The sequence below is a fragment of the Trachinotus anak genome, unplaced genomic scaffold (genome assembly GCF_046630095.1).
Source record: "Trachinotus anak isolate AG129_WGS33_773 ecotype Australia unplaced genomic scaffold, CSIRO_AGI_Tana_v1 ptg000013l, whole genome shotgun sequence".
Classification (NCBI taxonomy): domain Eukaryota; kingdom Metazoa; phylum Chordata; class Actinopteri; order Carangiformes; family Carangidae; genus Trachinotus; species Trachinotus anak.
In genome coordinates this window covers 6,827,273-6,843,436 of record NW_027273864.1, presented here as the reverse complement: position 1 = coordinate 6,843,436, position 16,164 = coordinate 6,827,273, and the positions used below count along the sequence as shown (strand labels likewise).

The 16,164-nt window shown below is 42.6% G+C and overlaps 2 protein-coding genes across 2 annotated transcripts; both read right to left on the bottom strand.

The window, feature by feature from the left end:
- Positions 1–1,305: 1,305 nt before the first annotated feature.
- On the bottom strand, positions 1,306–4,718 carry LOC139630888 (N-acylethanolamine-hydrolyzing acid amidase-like). The gene is made up of 11 exons (XM_071494725.1): positions 4,467–4,718; positions 3,829–3,993; positions 3,567–3,690; positions 3,265–3,355; positions 3,059–3,144; positions 2,806–2,978; positions 2,643–2,705; positions 2,490–2,556; positions 2,357–2,385; positions 1,969–2,038; positions 1,306–1,841 (listed from the first exon to the last, which is right to left on the bottom strand). The coding sequence occupies exons 1-11, from the start codon at positions 4,640–4,642 to the stop codon at positions 1,821–1,823; spliced, it is 1,065 nt and encodes a 354-aa protein (XP_071350826.1). The 5' UTR covers positions 4,643–4,718; the 3' UTR covers positions 1,306–1,820.
- Positions 4,719–11,493: 6,775 nt separating this feature from the next.
- bhlhe40 (basic helix-loop-helix family, member e40) lies at positions 11,494–15,127 on the bottom strand. The gene is made up of 5 exons (XM_071494453.1): positions 14,697–15,127; positions 14,513–14,576; positions 14,309–14,416; positions 13,825–13,948; positions 11,494–13,662 (listed from the first exon to the last, which is right to left on the bottom strand). Exons 1-5 carry the CDS (start codon positions 14,771–14,773, stop codon positions 12,806–12,808), a joined length of 1,230 nt encoding a protein of 409 aa, XP_071350554.1. The 5' UTR covers positions 14,774–15,127; the 3' UTR covers positions 11,494–12,805.
- Positions 15,128–16,164: the final 1,037 nt, after the last annotated feature.

Here is a 16,164-nt window from a genome sequence, read left to right as displayed (position 1 = left end):
GTGATGCTTATTCTGTTTTCTCAGTTTTCCCATAGAAAGAGAAAGCGTGAGGGGAATTTGCATTGCAGGGCCTGCACCTATTAATGTAGATTTGTGTGTGTCTGTTCATGTTTTTATGCTTGTGTTTGTGCACCAGCCAGCCTGTAGTTGCATGTAGTTGTGTGTCACTGTGTGCACTGACAGTGTGTTGTTGTGTGTCCACAGAGGAAGTCGCTGTTGAGGGAGGAGCAGGCCAAGTACTGTGAGGAAGCGGAGGAAGAGGCAGCTCCGCACCCAGAGATTCACCAAGAGGTCCTGCAGTCACAATTATGTATGTACACTGTGCTCACGTACAACTCATACATGTTTTCATTAATACACTAGATGATGCGACACAGTCACTGCAAAGCGTCTTAATCAGCTGACATCAGATGGAGAGTCTAATGTGTTTGTTTCTGTGCAGGATAAATAGAGGAAGAGGGTCAGGAGGAAGGCCCCCACTGTGGCTGAATGTACAAGATTTCTGTGAATCAGTGTTTTCATGTGAAATGTGATGAAAATAACTATTTTCAACTGAAAACTGAGTTGTGTGTATATATATATATATATATATATATATATATATATATATATATATATATATATATATATTTCTCCTGGGTGAAAGGTGTACGCGTCAGTGAACCAAGGTCTACAGTATCTTGCTTGTTCACTCAGACAAATGTAGTGGAGAAGAGTACAGTAAAGTACAATATTTCCCCCTGAAATGTAGTTAAAGTATAAAGTAGCTTAAAATGGAAATACTCAATCAAAGTACAAGTGCCTCAAAACTGTACTTAAGTGCAGCACTTAGTGCTTACAGTACCATAAATGTACTTAATTTCTTTCCACCACTGCTAATACAATTACCTAGCCTTCAGCACACATGTATTACAACTGTTGAAACTCCTGAATTCTTGCGTGAGAACAAAGTGGGTAAAAGACTAACTAACCCACCACAGCCACAAAAGACTGGTAAATGAAATAATAGTCTGTACTGATGGCAGAACGAACCTCTATAACTAACACTAGTTAGCTAAACTGTAACTGTAGCAAAAGTTAGAAATCCATACATACTTGACAAATTCTCAAACTCAGACGATAAGAAAGTGAAGTGTACTAAACAAGCTAGATAGTGAGGCACTGCTACTCACATGGAGCACAGGAGCAGAGAGGCTAGCCACTGAGGGGAGTGAGACGGGCAGACAAGACATTCAGCCAACATCTTTTTTTTTTTTTGCATTAAAATATACTCAAGTCTCTCAATGATAACATGAGCACACCACATCAAAATAAGAAAAAAGTGTTTAATCAGCTGCTCATTAATTGTGTTTTACAAGAAAATACCTGGAACAGACAGAGCTCCGTCCCTCTTGTCACTGTCACCTTCCCCATTTTGTGCCCAACTGCTCTTGTCACACTCTTGGAGGTGAGATTTGGTTAATCATATTTAAAAACTGAGTTTATTTAAAAACTGAGGAATGCATAAATTACTGGGATAAATTTACCGCACTCTGCCCTGAGGATATTTTAACTTGCGCTGAATTTCAGTCTTTTGCATACTCCAGAAAAGGCCCCCTGCTCACTCCAGACATGTCAAGAGCTCCACATGTAAGTTGCATGTAACATAAATGATTAATTACAAGCAGAAAAGCACTGCCACCCCAAAAATGCATTAGAGCAATTCCTTTCTAATCTCAATTATCTACACATGATCATGAATCTGCACATAACCATGTTGTCAAGTTCAGATGCACAAGGACAATGCAGCGAAACTCAGTGTGTTGTTGACCGCAGTCAGTTCAGTCAGCCTTAGAGCAGCCCTTGAAAGAGAAAAGAAAGGCTGAGTGAGAGAGAGTCATATTTTTAGTGGCGTATCACCACTTCATTGCTTATTATGTTACCACGTGATTCAGAGAGGAACTGGGAGTACGGACAAGATGTAATTACCTGTGGCCTGACAAGCGTTTTGTACTTCTCAGGAGTTGCTGCACTCATCGTTGTTGTGTAAACAGTAATTCTGGGAACGTATCAAGGAAGTAGACATTGAATACTATCAAATAAGATGCAATACATCAACTCAAACTCAAAGAACTCAGAAGCACACATTCAAAATGTTAAACATCCTGACTGAAACGCCGCTGTTGCTGTTTGTATATGCTACTTGCTATCTGCTTAAGTTAATGTGTCAAACAAAGGCCTATTGACCTTATTGCTGAGGAAGAAGCAAAGGGAACTGAAGCTGGTATGCACACAACTTCCCCAATTCAGCAACAAGAACAGTCATGTGAGTCCTTAAAAAAATGACAGCATAAAAAACAGATGACTTCCTTCTTACCCATTACACACTGGATGCACCGACAAAACCTGGAGGACAACACTCTGTTACAAATCCATACATTGTCTCTGACTTTCAAAATGTGCATTATGGATTTTCTCCCTGTATCAGTTGTACTTTGGTCCATACTTGCCTGATAAAGTGTATCCATGTTTATGTGCTCTTGGCCAGTAGCATTTAGTGCTTTGTTGGCTGCATCTCTAAGAAATGAACACACAGCAACAGTGTTATAACAATGACGACAACAACAATACTGTGGATGCATTCATCATATGACGTGACTCACCTTCGATGATCCCTGGCTGGGGGAGGAAGCCAGTGGTCAAAGTTCGTCTCAACTCTGAACCATCTAAAACAGGAACACAAATTTTATGTTTGGATTCAGTTGTGTTATCACACTCGACACACGCCTTGAAAGATCATAGACTCAGATTCTTTATTTTGCCTACCCCCCATTAACAGGATCCAGTGGCCAGATATCAGCCGGGCCCTCTCGGTCTCTGGTGATGACGACCCCTTCCCCTGCTCGTACCCCTCCCACAATGTAATACACCCCGGTGATGATGGGAATTTTAGACAGTCGCATCACTGCCTCTTCAAAGTCCTGTGCTTCCTCCAGTGCCTGCGTAGGTAACACCCGGTGAGTTTCATTTCTTCGTACGGTAAATTCCCTCATTATATTTATTTCCATAATTTACCCACCTCCCTCACCAGCCAGCTGACTGGGGACCTCCGAAGGAGGAAAGCGGACACGACGTTCTTCCAATAGTTCCACCAGTGTTCACTGCCTGATGATCACAAACACATATCAACAAAAAATATATATTTTAAAAAAATTAAATAAATAAAATCAGACCACTGCCGCCTTTCTGGACAAACATGAGAGCTGAGAGGAAGTGTGGTCTTACCTCGCTGGTCACCAGAGACAGTAAACTTGTTAGGACTCTGTCCTGTCCACAGTCCAACGTAGCCAGCAAAAGAGGTTCCACGGTAGGCCACCTGAACGGCAGGGTCAGCACCAAAAACAAGGAAATCAAATCACATCCTGGACATCACATTATCATGCAAGAATTGTGCACCTGCTGAAGTTTACAGACTGATGAGTGATTCTGCATAAATGACTCTTTCTTTGCTGTTTCTCTATGTGTAGTTTGAGGTGGTACAATTGCCTGCTATTCTAATCTTTAAATGTTTGGAATATATACTGTACCTTTCCTTTCTTGAGGAAAATTATGTCGACCGTCATATTCCTCAGAACAGAATGTGGATAATCAAGATTCCTGCCGTGGTACACGTTCCCATTTTTGTCCTGAGCTATGATGCTAGTGCAAAATCTAGGAATGCATAGAGTTTGTTTGAATGCATGGGTGGACGTTCACGTTAATCCTGCACACTTATGAGACACTGTTTGCCTCTGCATAGTACTTGCGTTTCAACTATGAATGTGTAGGTAGATTGAAAATCAAACGTACGCAGAGACTTCGTAGGCAAAGTTAAGCATGATGGTATCTGCAAGGCTTCCTCCCATGTTCGAGGCCATGCCACGGATCTCCCCTGCATAAGGCTGAGGAACGTACTTTTCCAAGGCGGCCACAATAGGCGCCACTGCATGATGCACCCATTTTGGAACTGTGGCGCTGACAAAGACCAAACAAACAAACAAACAAACACAATAAATACACAACATGTCTGTGTACAATCACTGTCAGAAGAGGCACAGTGGAAGATAAACACAGACACAAAGTCCAGAGGGCCGTTAGTCCAGAAGTTAACTTAACCACCAGTTATAGGTTGTTTTATGTTCCTGATAAATATAGTTCACCCTCTTTTGTTTACCACCACTGACTATGTTATAGAAAGTAAAACATTATAAAGCGTAACTGGGCTGTTTTTTTTATTATTTGGATCCTGGCAAACTTATTTTCATCAGGCTCTTATGAATCACCTTTAGCCTACACTACCGAAAGACATTAGCTGTGCACTTCCTAAAGTACTTGCTAACCGCTGCGCATCTGATAAACGTAGCATTACAGGGTAATAGTGCACTTACTCTCGCTTCGACGGGACGATTAACCACACGGTAGCCAAACAGAGCCTCTGCAAAACTTACTCAATGATCTCTGCGCCAGCTTTCCTCAGGTAGTCTTTGTCAAAGACTGTCAGCAGAGGAGCCCATCGCACCTCTGGCTCTTCATCCAGGCTGATATTCACGGTAGGTGGGGCGAACTCCGCCCGGCACAACACCGCCAACACGAACCCGAGCAGCAGCACCGAGCACCGCCGCATCGCGACCCGTCCAGTCCGAGGGACCCAGAGCCTGGCGCGGAAAACACAAGTCCCCCGTGAGCTGCAAGCACGGCACAGGAGTCACGCTTCCGCTCCGGGATTTTCAGAATAAAAGGCTGGTCACATCCAGGTCAGATCACACAAACTTGCAGGTTTGCAAACGAATTGCTTTTAACTTTAAACAGTTTTAATCTTAGTACAAAGAAGATTCACAAAGGAAGCACTAAAAGTACAATGTTGAGTTAATAATAATGATAATAATAATAATGATGATGATGATGATAATAATAATATGTAATAGAAGAATAGAATAGAAGTAGCAGTAGTAGTGTGTAGTTAGAGTAGTTAAAGTACAATTTATATATATATATATATATATATATATGTGTGTGTGTGTGTGTGTGTGTGTGTGTGTGTGTGTATAATGAATGATACAGGAAGTCAATTACAGGAATCAGACGAACTTAAGTTGAAAGATGACCCTTTTTTGTTTGTTGTGGACTTGCAATGACATGTCACAGTTATTGAGATCCTACCATGATTTTCCCGCAAACATGAAGCCTTTCATAATTGGACTTTTGGCATTGGCCATGAAATCTGCAGAGAGAAAAAGCTCCCTCTCATCTCCAGATGAAAACTAACGACAGCAACTTTGTATATACAGTGCATCCGGAAAGTATTCACAGCGCTTCACTGTTTCCACATTTTGTTATGTTACAGCCTTATTCCAAAATGGATTAAATTCGTTTTTTACCTCTAAATTCTACACACAATATCCCATAATGACAAAGTGAAAAAAGTTTGCTTGAAATTTTTGCAAATATATTAAAAATAAAAAACAAAAAAATCACATGTACATAAGTATTCACAGCCTTTGCCATGACACTTAAAATTGAGCTCAGGTGCTTCCTGTTTCCACTGATCATCCTTCAGATGTTTGATTGAAGTCCACCTGTGGTAAATTCAGTTGATTGGACAAGATTTGGAAAGGCACACACCTGTCGATATAAGGTCCCATAGTTGACCGTGCATTTCAGAGCACAAACCAAGCCATGAAGTCCAAGGAACTGTCTGTAGACCTCTGAGACAGGATGGTACCGAGGCACAGAGCTGGGGAAGGTACAGAAAAATTTCTGCAGCATTGAAGGTCCCAGTGAGCACAGTGGCCTCCATCATCCGTAAATGGAAGAGGTTTGGAACCACCAGGACTCTTCCTAGAGCTGGTCGCCCGGCCAATCTGAGCGATCGGGGCAGAAGGGCCTTAGTCAGGGAGGTGACCAAGAACCCGATGGTCACTCTGACAGTGCTCCAGCGTTGCTCTGTGGAGAGAGGAGAACCTTCCAGAAGGACAACCGTTTCTGCAGCACTCGACCAATCAGGCCTGTATGGTAGAGTGACCAGACAGAGCCACTCCTCAGTAAAAGGCGAATGACAGCCCGAGTTTGCCAAAAGGCACCTGAAGGACTCAGATCATGAGAAACGAAATTCTCTGGTCTGATGAAACAAAGATTGAACTCTTTGGCCTGAATGCCAAGCGTCATGTCTGGAGGAAACCAGGCACCGCTCATCACCTGGCCAATACCATCCCTACAGTGAACCATGGTGGTGGCAGCATCGTGCTGTGGGGATGGTTTTTCAGCAGCAGGAACTGGGAGACTAGTCAGGGTCGAGGGAAAGATGAATGCAGGAATGTACAGAGACGTCCTTGATGATAACCTGCTCCAGAGCGCTCTTCCAACAGGACAATGACCCTAAGCACACAGCCAAGATAACAAAGGAGTGGCTTCGAGACAACTCTGTGAATGTCCTTGAGTGGCCCAGCAAGAGCCCAGACTTGAACCTGATTAAACATCTCTGCAGAGATCTGAAAATGGCTGTGCACGGATGCTCCCCATCCAAGCTGATGGAGCTTGAGAGGTTCTGCAAAGAATGGGAGAAACTGGACAAAAATAGGTGTGCCAAGCTCGTAGCATCATACTCAAAAAGACTTGAACCTGTAATTGCTGCCAAAGGTGCTTCAACAAAGTATTGAGCAAAGGCTGTGAATACTTATGTACATGTTATATTTTTGTTTTTTATTTTTAACAAATTTGCAAAAGTTTCAAGCAAACTTTTTTCACTTTGTCATTATGGGGTATTGTGTGTAGAATTTAGAGGTAAAAAATGAATTTAATCCATTTTGGAATAAGGCTGTAACATAACAAAATGTGGAAAAAGTGAAGCGCTGTGAATACTTTTTGGATGCACTGTAGGTTTGGCAGGTCTATGATGCCCTCTGATGGACAACACTGAAATGTGATACTGCTCTTTACTTTGTTTTCTGTGCTGCGATTTTATTTCATTTTCCAGGTCAATGACCGCTGTAATGCTGAGTATAAAAGGTTAGTTACATCGTACGTGCTCAGCTTCTAGTAGCCAAAGTACACAATGGTATGAATTGGACAAATTACCTCCGTTCCCTGAGTGCTTCCTGGAAGATTGCCTGCTGTGAACCTGTGCCACCCCACACACTGTGGAAACCACTGGCAGTTGGAATAAAATGCAGTTGAGCCTGTTATATGATTAATCATTTTGTGTTTGATGACTGGAAAATGCTTTGGAATATAAAGATCCCCAAAATGAATTTTTGTGGACTGCAACATGACTTGAAAGTCTGTAATACAAATGCATGAATGTGTGCTGTAATCCATTTATGAATTTGAAAAGCTAATTTTGCATGTGTAATACAATACAAGTATTTGTTGTTATCACATTAAGTTGTTATAGTTGCATTTCATACTTTTATCTAGTGACGGTGAAATGAAGTTTAATTCCAGCAAAATGGTTTGACTAAAGGTTAATTTCTTGGTGCTTATTGTCAACATTACAACATCTACTGGCCAAAATGTAGGCAAATACAAATGTTTGTATATTACAAATTAAACATCTGTATAAGAGAAATCACAATTGCTCCTATTTAATGTGGAAGCAATCAGAATATATTTATAAGATCAAATGTATTAATATCAGTCAAGTTAGGCTCAATATCTGTGTTTTAATGGGAGTATAAAAATTGAGTAGTTAATGTGTAATGTGGGCAAAGAACATTTATAATGGAAAATGATTTTGGAAAAACACTCACTCATTTTTATTAAGAAATAAAAACTTCTCAACTGTTTTAGGATTAAGACGATTTAATTTTTTTAAATGATGACTTGCAAAGGATAAATTAATGTCTGTCTATCCAACTACTTCAGTGGATCCTCAAATCATTCAATATTTCCTTAGACACAGTTATTGGGGAGAAATAATTCCTGCACAGAATTGTTCCTGCAGACAATTATCCAGCCTGAATGCTGAGGAAACCAGAGAGCTCAGATTAGCGAGTTCATCACGTGAAGCCAGTTCGTCCTTACCCCTTTAAATAGCTCCCTCTTCAAAATCCCATCATATATTGTTACTTTGACTGGTCTGAAGGAAAAGTGAGGGTCTGTTGCTGAAAAGCTATGGTGCACTGGAGTAAAAAACCCTGACACTTGTCCAACTCCATGGACAGTGGTTCAGGATTTGCAGTATAGGTGCTGGAGCTACTGGTGCAGGTGTGGCATGGGCAGATGAAGCTGGCAGAGAGAACAAAGAGGTCACAAGGGTGACTTGGGTGGAGAGATGGCTTATCTGGTTTACCACTGGAAAAGCTGTGCCTACTGCCCCAGTAATACAGATGACTGTCTGACTCACTGATTGCTAATCAAATAAGTTCGGAGGTCATTAGGGGCAGGGATACAGGCTGACGTTTGCTCACAAACATGGCTCTTAGACAGAGTGGAATAAGGAAACAAGTGTGCACTGAGGTCCCAACTGGAAACTGGTGAGGGTGTCTTGGCTGGGTGAGGCTGGACTGGTTATACAGTTGATTGGCTGGTGATTTACAGGTGCTCAGGTAAATTGGCAATGGTCAGGACCAGGAGAGACGCAAAAACATACACAGGCAGGAAGAAAGACAAAACCATGAACACACGGGAGGGGAAAACGGAGGAGAAAGCAGGGAGTGAGGGAGAGACAAAGTGTAACCCTGACACTGTACTGTATGACATGATATATGTATATATATGTATGACAAGGTATTGACAGGAGCATCTGCATCAGGTTCTGCTGAAAGCATCTTGTCCTCGGCTAGTCCTGTGTCTGGATAATGGATGTTTTTGGACTTTCCCCTTAAAGTCATCCATTTCTTTGATGAGTGCTCACTAAATATTTTGAACCTCATGAGAAATCAGCCTCTCAGCGACGACAATTCTCCCCGCCGCCTCATTCACAGTGCACACATTGTTCTCCGCAACAGTCGCCATGGAGGCCGAGTCCACACGCATTAGTTCCACAGTTATCCCAACAATTATGACCTTGGTGACACCCACTTTTAGTCAGACATGTATTTGCCAGCTTCTCAATCACAAGGTCATTCTTTTGATGGTATCACATTTCTATGGTGTGTGCCTTCTTGGAAGCCAGTCTTTATCTCATGACATTGTTTTTCGCTGCCTCTTTTAGACTAGGGTCACTGTTTGCTGCAAGAGCTATTACGGTAGCCAGTGAGGCTCCAGCAAGACCACATCCTGACAGTTAGCAGAAGATGCATTCAGATGACATTGTGAATCAAGTGAAGATGAAATAAAACGAAATATATGAATAAAGAGATGAATTCAAATTACAGTCATGTTTACCTTAAAACACGGTTGTGCTTGCTCATTGTAGGAACTGTCAGGTTTCTCTCTGTGAAGCGCCTTGGGATTATGTATGTTGTGATTTGGTGCTATACAAATAAAATTGAAGTGAATTGAATGAATGGTTAGTGCTTGTGATATCAACACGGCCCGAATGAGATGTTGTGATGATGATTACCTTCTGTTAGGTATATGATGACAAGCTATTTTACGATACCTGAATCCGACCACAGTGGCCTTGGCTGGTTTTATGTCCTTTTCCCTCTGAGAAGCTATCCAGACTCTTCTCTGTACGCAGCAGTTGTATGTCAGTAACCTGTCAGTGCCCATGTGGGATTCAACCCACATTCATCAGTTTTTAGTCACATGGGGGCAGCAGAAACAAGCTGTAAACATTTACCATTGCCACGTTTTTCCCATATGAAGTCTATGAGTCGTCTTACCTGTAAACTAACAATGGCTTTTTTTTTATACACCTGGCTAGTACAAGCAACATTAGCATCCATTTGGAGTTTCTGTCCACTTGGCAAATGCAACTCTCCTGTAACTGTAACTCCATGTAAGTGTAACTAAATGTAACTCCTTGTAGCGCTAGCCTGGTTCCACCAACTGATGTGGGCCTTTGAGCTGCTAGATGCTCCACTGTGTTCACCAGCTAGTTGCTAACTTTGTCTGTTTGGTGTTTATAAGAGCTGCTTCACTCAGAGCAGATGCCTGCTGCAGCTGGAAACAGGAACGGTGGTTTGGTGAGAGTGAGCCAATGAACACTGAACCTCTCTGTAGAGCTAAGAGGAACTACAGAGCTGGGTTTTCATTTTCTATCATTATCGGCTATCCCTTTAATATTACACAAAGTAATTTAATCCGTTGTTGATATAAAAATATTGATTAGAAACCTCCCACTAAAGCAAATTGGCACAAGATAATCATGGAGTGTTTTATTCTTGAATAATTGACCTGTCCTCTACACTCTTCAATTTATGGATTATATATCTCCAGTTACAAAGTGGCTTCAACACTTTCACGTTTGTACCATTTCTGCTCTGCTTATAATACAGTCATTGTAACGCCCCTTTGTTCTCTGTGCTGTTATTATTAAATCTTATTATTATTATTATTATAAGAGTCTGCTCCCTTAGGGCACAATCTTATCAGTCATGGTCCACTTATATCAGGCCCACTGGTGTGAAAATGGCAGCTAGCTGCAGTTCAAGTCCACAAGATGGTGCCAGTGGGGCATTTTCGGGCTCCTCAGGGCTGTCAGCGGGCCTGTGAAAATACAGTCTCAAGATACCACGTTGGAACCTTTTCACTGATCTGCAGATCAAATTACAAAATACTGTTGTGATTACAAGAAAAGAAAAACTGCCACATTCCACATTTCTCAGGGAGGCATGGTGGGTGGTAGGTGGTGCATGACATATGCCTTTTTATTCTCACTATTACTACAACTACAGCAGAGTTACCACCCAGGAAACAGCGCCCAAACAAGCAGCAGAAAGTTAGCGCAGACTAATCACCCATGTCATTAAATATGAAAGTAAATCAAAGACTTACAGTCCTTGCCCCCACAACCTCAAATACTGTTTCCATCTACTGTGGTGTTCTCAAGTTGCCAGACACATTTCATTTTCTGCTCCCATCCAGCACACTTTTCTGCCCCACAGTATTCAAACCATATCAGTGCACCAACTGTATGGGAGAGAAATTGCTAAGCCACGATGAAGTAAAATTCAATGAGTGGGTAGCTTATGTCTATATTTTTAAAGAAAGCCAATGGTTTATCTCAATGGTCTCTAAACAAATATTGTGGATTACAGGATCAGCTTTCATCAGTGTTGACAGTATTTAATAAACAATTTTTTTACCCCAGTTGTGACAAGCTAAAAAGTGGCACTAATAAAAAATAGTGAAATAAATGTATAAATGTGAGCTTTTGATTTTTTTGCCAGAGCTCGCCTCACGCATTTCCCTAGAAATGCTTCAGAGTATGAAATGTTTACAGCCTGTAATCTAAGACATGCTATTGATTTACAGGGGCTCTGCTGCTTTATGGGTTATATAAGTGTTATGTAAGTATGTGTTGTTATGAGGAGCTGTCAGGTTTGGCCGGCTACAACACGTTTCAGCCATCAGGCAGTGAAAAACAAATTCCACGGGGGGAAAGCTTTATTAATATTTTAATATATATCAATAATACTTTATATACAAAATATGTACAACAAACAACCTTGTGTTACATTTCAAAATAAAAATCCCAAGTACCTCTTTCTATACAAAACTATTATTTTTGTTTGAACTTACATTCACTCTCTTTGCCACAGACACAGCATTTAAAGCAAATACATTTAAACACCTGCCGTCGTTGTGTCTGCGTTAAACGAGTAAAGGCAACAGCATGAGCTAAGATCAGGCCTTAACTTGACAGGGAATTTTTTGGGCAAGATGCAAATCTGGCTGAGCACGATGCGACATACTGTACACGTTCTACTGGCGTACAGCAAAAGACTATGTCAACCTTCCTCTGGTGGCGATGCAAATACACTCAGCGGGTCACGTATCAAAAATAGAGATGTATGAGTAGTATAAACAAAAATTATTACAAGACATTACTTCACAGGATCTCCATCTAGACGCACAAATACTCATGACTCACAAATTAAATCGTAGAAGTGCGTATGGCCACTTCACCCTTCAACACACGAGTGACACACCTCGCACAATGACAACGCCCTGAATTCTTTGAACATCACGAACATTTGTGTTCATTCAGCTCCAAAGCAACTGACAGGTAAAAGAAGTAATGTCTTTTATGACGGGTCTCGTCGACATTTTTTTTTATTTTTTTTTATTTTTGGTAACATTCTAGTCTAAACAATGTTTTGTTGCAGTTACAGGAGCGACAAACACTGAAGGTAGATCCTCCATTCACAGATCTACAGCAGGTAATAATAATTAAAGCAGCATCTACAAGGGGCTTTTGTTCAATCTTTACATTCATTACAGACTGGTGTGTGTGCAAAAAGTAGGTCCAAATATATATATTTTTTGAGGGGGTGGGGTGGGGATGGGGGACCTGTGCCTTACATTCTGGGTTTACCTCTGACATTCAACTATGAGCGTGGAAAACGCAAACTGTGCTTAAAAAAAACAAACAAAAAAAAGACTCTGCGTCTTCTTTAAACTGACCATCTTCTCAGCCATGCAACAGGTGATATATGAGCCTTTGCATTGGCACCGCAGGTTGCCCCCAAAAAGTCAAGTTGCAATGTGTGAGAAGCTGATGATATATGGTGGTGACCATTTGGGGTTCTTTGCTGGGGTCAGTGTACTGACGGGCCAAACAACGGCTGTGGTTTGCAGGGATACCAGTGCATTTGTTTGTTTTGAGTCTTTTCAGTGGGCCAACCATTTAACCTCGTTCAACATTCGGAGGGCAAGGTTCCAACGGAAACACGTCTGTTTAGTCTTTGGTTTCCAAGTTCAAGGGGGGGACCTGCTTTAAAGCTTTGTGAAGAGCAGGGGAGTCCATGGCGGTATGGTGGGGAACAGGAGACCCTGCCCTTGGGGACATCACCAGGGATGAGGGAAGAGTCTCTGGGGGCAAGCTCACTGCGGAGCCACTCATGCCTGGATACATAACTGGCATCCCCCCAGGGTACCAGCATTTCTCCAGCATGGGCAGATATGCTGCTGCTGCTGCAGCGGCGGGGGGTATGAGGTAGAAGGGGAGGCAAAACGGGGGCTGGCTGGGCGAGAAGCTCATGTAGCTGCCAGAGGCTCCTGCCCCATGAGCGGAGAGAATCTCGTCCTCCGCGGAGTCAGACCTGGACTTCTTGGCTCGAGGCTCATCACCCTCCTGCTTGATGGTGCCGGCCGTACGCTCAGTGTGCTTGAGCTCCCCCTCCTTTGCATGGCTTTCTGACCACTGGGCTTTGGGATCACGCTTGTCGTGTTCTCCCCCATATCCGCTGTCAGTGTCCGTGTCACTGCCGCTTTGCTCCCCTGTCCCATGGGGGTAAGTCCTTTGAATAACAGGAACACAGTTCTTAGCGGGACCCTCAGAGGCCCTCGGGGGCTGTCCAACAGGTTTCTCCAGTTTCTCTGAAGCATGAGCGATGGACTCTTCTGGGTGCAGGCCGCTCTGATGCTGCAGGACTTCAGCTGCTACTTTGTGAATGTGGGTGATGACATTGGAAGGAGTCAGGTCCCTGCTGCTTTCTTGGCTGGTCAGATAGTGGAGGACCTCTTTTGCACACAAGTGAAAGCCGGAGCGGAACATCTCCTCACTGCTCTCTGCGCTGTCACCTCCATGATCACCTGGTAGTTCAAAAATACAAAGTTAAGTATATTTTTTTCCTGCAGTTTTACTGCACTAAGTCCTGATTACTGCGACGGATCACAGACGGCCCAGTCTGTCGATGCCTCATGTAAAACATCTGTTTGTATTTCGTCTACACGGCTTCACAACATCAAACTTACTAATTTGCAGGTCCTTCTGTAGAGCGATAATTTTCTGCTGCTGTTGCTCCAGGAGAGCGTTCAGGGCTTTCACATGCTTGAGAGTGAGTTCCAGCACCACGGCTTTCTCCAAATGACCCAGCGTCTAAAACAGGAAGACCTTCGATAAGCATGTTGATCTTTCTTATGTAACACATTCTGCAGCTGAACAGAGGACAAGCCCAGCACACCCGGGAAGTCATGCAATCCACGTACACACGCACATTTCTCCAACGACAAATTCAAATCTAAAACATTTTTAGAATTCAGATAATAAAAGTAAAAAAATAATAATAATAATAAAAAAAATTAAAAAGCATACAAATATTTATTTATTTCTTCTCTGCTCCTAAAAATCCCAAACTTTAGTTTTTTGAGACACTGAAACTGACCATGACCAGACCATGTGGCGTCTCAGATTCCCTGGCTGTTCACGGACAGGCCATATGTAGAAGATAATACTCACTGTAAGCTTCAGATGTTCTGGCAACAAATCCTTCAGCTGGGCTATGCATTCGTTGATTCTGTCACGTCTTTTCTTTTCGATCAGTCGGTGTGGCAGCTTGTATGTCTCCTGGAGAGGGTTGAAATGTTTGTCAGTGAGATCCAGGCTGCACAGTTTTAAACCGATAAATGCAGGAATATGAATGCATCTTTAACCTCCATTTACCTTGCTCTCATCCCCGCGCTTCATGCCCCGTCTGGGTTTGTACATATAAATGGGAAACTCCATTCTTTGGAGAAAAGACAAAATTAGTTAGTCTTCGGTTTGGTTGTAGTTCAATATAAAGCGCTTTATTTAGTAGAACAGAATACAACAGGACAGTAGAGAACAAACAAAATGTTGCTTTTACCCCGGTATGTCAGCTATATCCAGTGAAGGGTGTTTTGGTACACAGGGAGGTGGTTGCGCACTAGTAATCCTCTCCATGTCGTTTAACGCAAAACCTGAATAAACAACTTCAAAAAGCCTTCAAATCGCTCCAAGAGTTTCTCTGCAGTCGCGCTTCAAAACGAGGAAAAAAGAAAATCGCACAAACATAAAAAAAAAAAGGAATCAAAAAGTATCTCCTGTTATCCAGTGTATGTGTGTTCCCGCTGTGAGCTGGAGCCGAGCACGGAGCAGCGCTGTCACCCTGAGGTCCGGAGTCGGTAGTAGTCTATGTGGAGGGAGCTCCACGCCCGGCGGAGTGTGTGAGCGCTGGGTGGGTTTCTGACTACGTGTTAGATAAACCCTGTGACTGCAGGCACGTCTCCCGGAGAGAGACACACTCCCCTCCGTCACATGAGCCTCACGTGTTGGACGGCGCTTTCAACTCCTCACCCACACACACACACACACACACACACACACACACACACACACACACACACACACACACACACACACACACACACACCCTCCCTCCCTGCTGCTCGAGTACAACCCATTTCTGTAGTACTCCTCCGCCGGGGCCGAGTCCCGTGTACCACCATGCTCCTGTGCGCGGAGCGGAGCGGAGCGTGTTTACGAGGCGGGAAGTGGAGCAGCAGCTCCGGCTGTCAGCTGGGCTGCGAGGCTGCACATGTAGCAGCTCTGTACTAAACTGCAGCAGAGAGAGCTGAAGACACTGTAGCCCCTGGAGGTACACACGACCACAGCAAAGACATGGGCTGTGTTTTTGCTTTTTAAATAAAAGGCCTGTGAGGTTATGAGGAGCAATGCAGTGATATTTAAGTGGAGTGGTAAAGGGTCAGAAAGTCAGTGTCATTACTACAGAAACACTGTCTCTACAGTAATGAGCGCACTGCAGGCAAGAAGTCGTTTTCATTAAGTTAAAAACAACTGCACAATACAACATAATAACACATTAATATCTGCTCTGCTATAAACATGTTAATATATGTTAATTATTTAATTTTACATTACAACTTATTATATATATATATATATATATATATATATATATATATATATATATAGATGTATTGTGTGTGTGTGTGTGTGTGTGTATATATATATATATATTGTTGTATTGTGTGTGTGTGTGTGTGTCTCTGTGTATTTACACACAATCAACACACACACAAACACATGTATGTACAGCCCATAACGTATATTAAATAATAACAGTCTAACACAACATGACAACAAGAGAAGCATCATTACAATTACATGACATAAAACACGATCACTTCTAATCAAGTCCTCAGTGTTTCACTACCCTCAGTGTGTGTGTGTGTGTGTGTGTGTGGGAGGGGGTCACTTCTCCCCCCCCGTGTCACGCGCTCAGCACGGACCCGGTCTCGTTTCAAACTGAACCGACCTGCCGTGCGGCACGT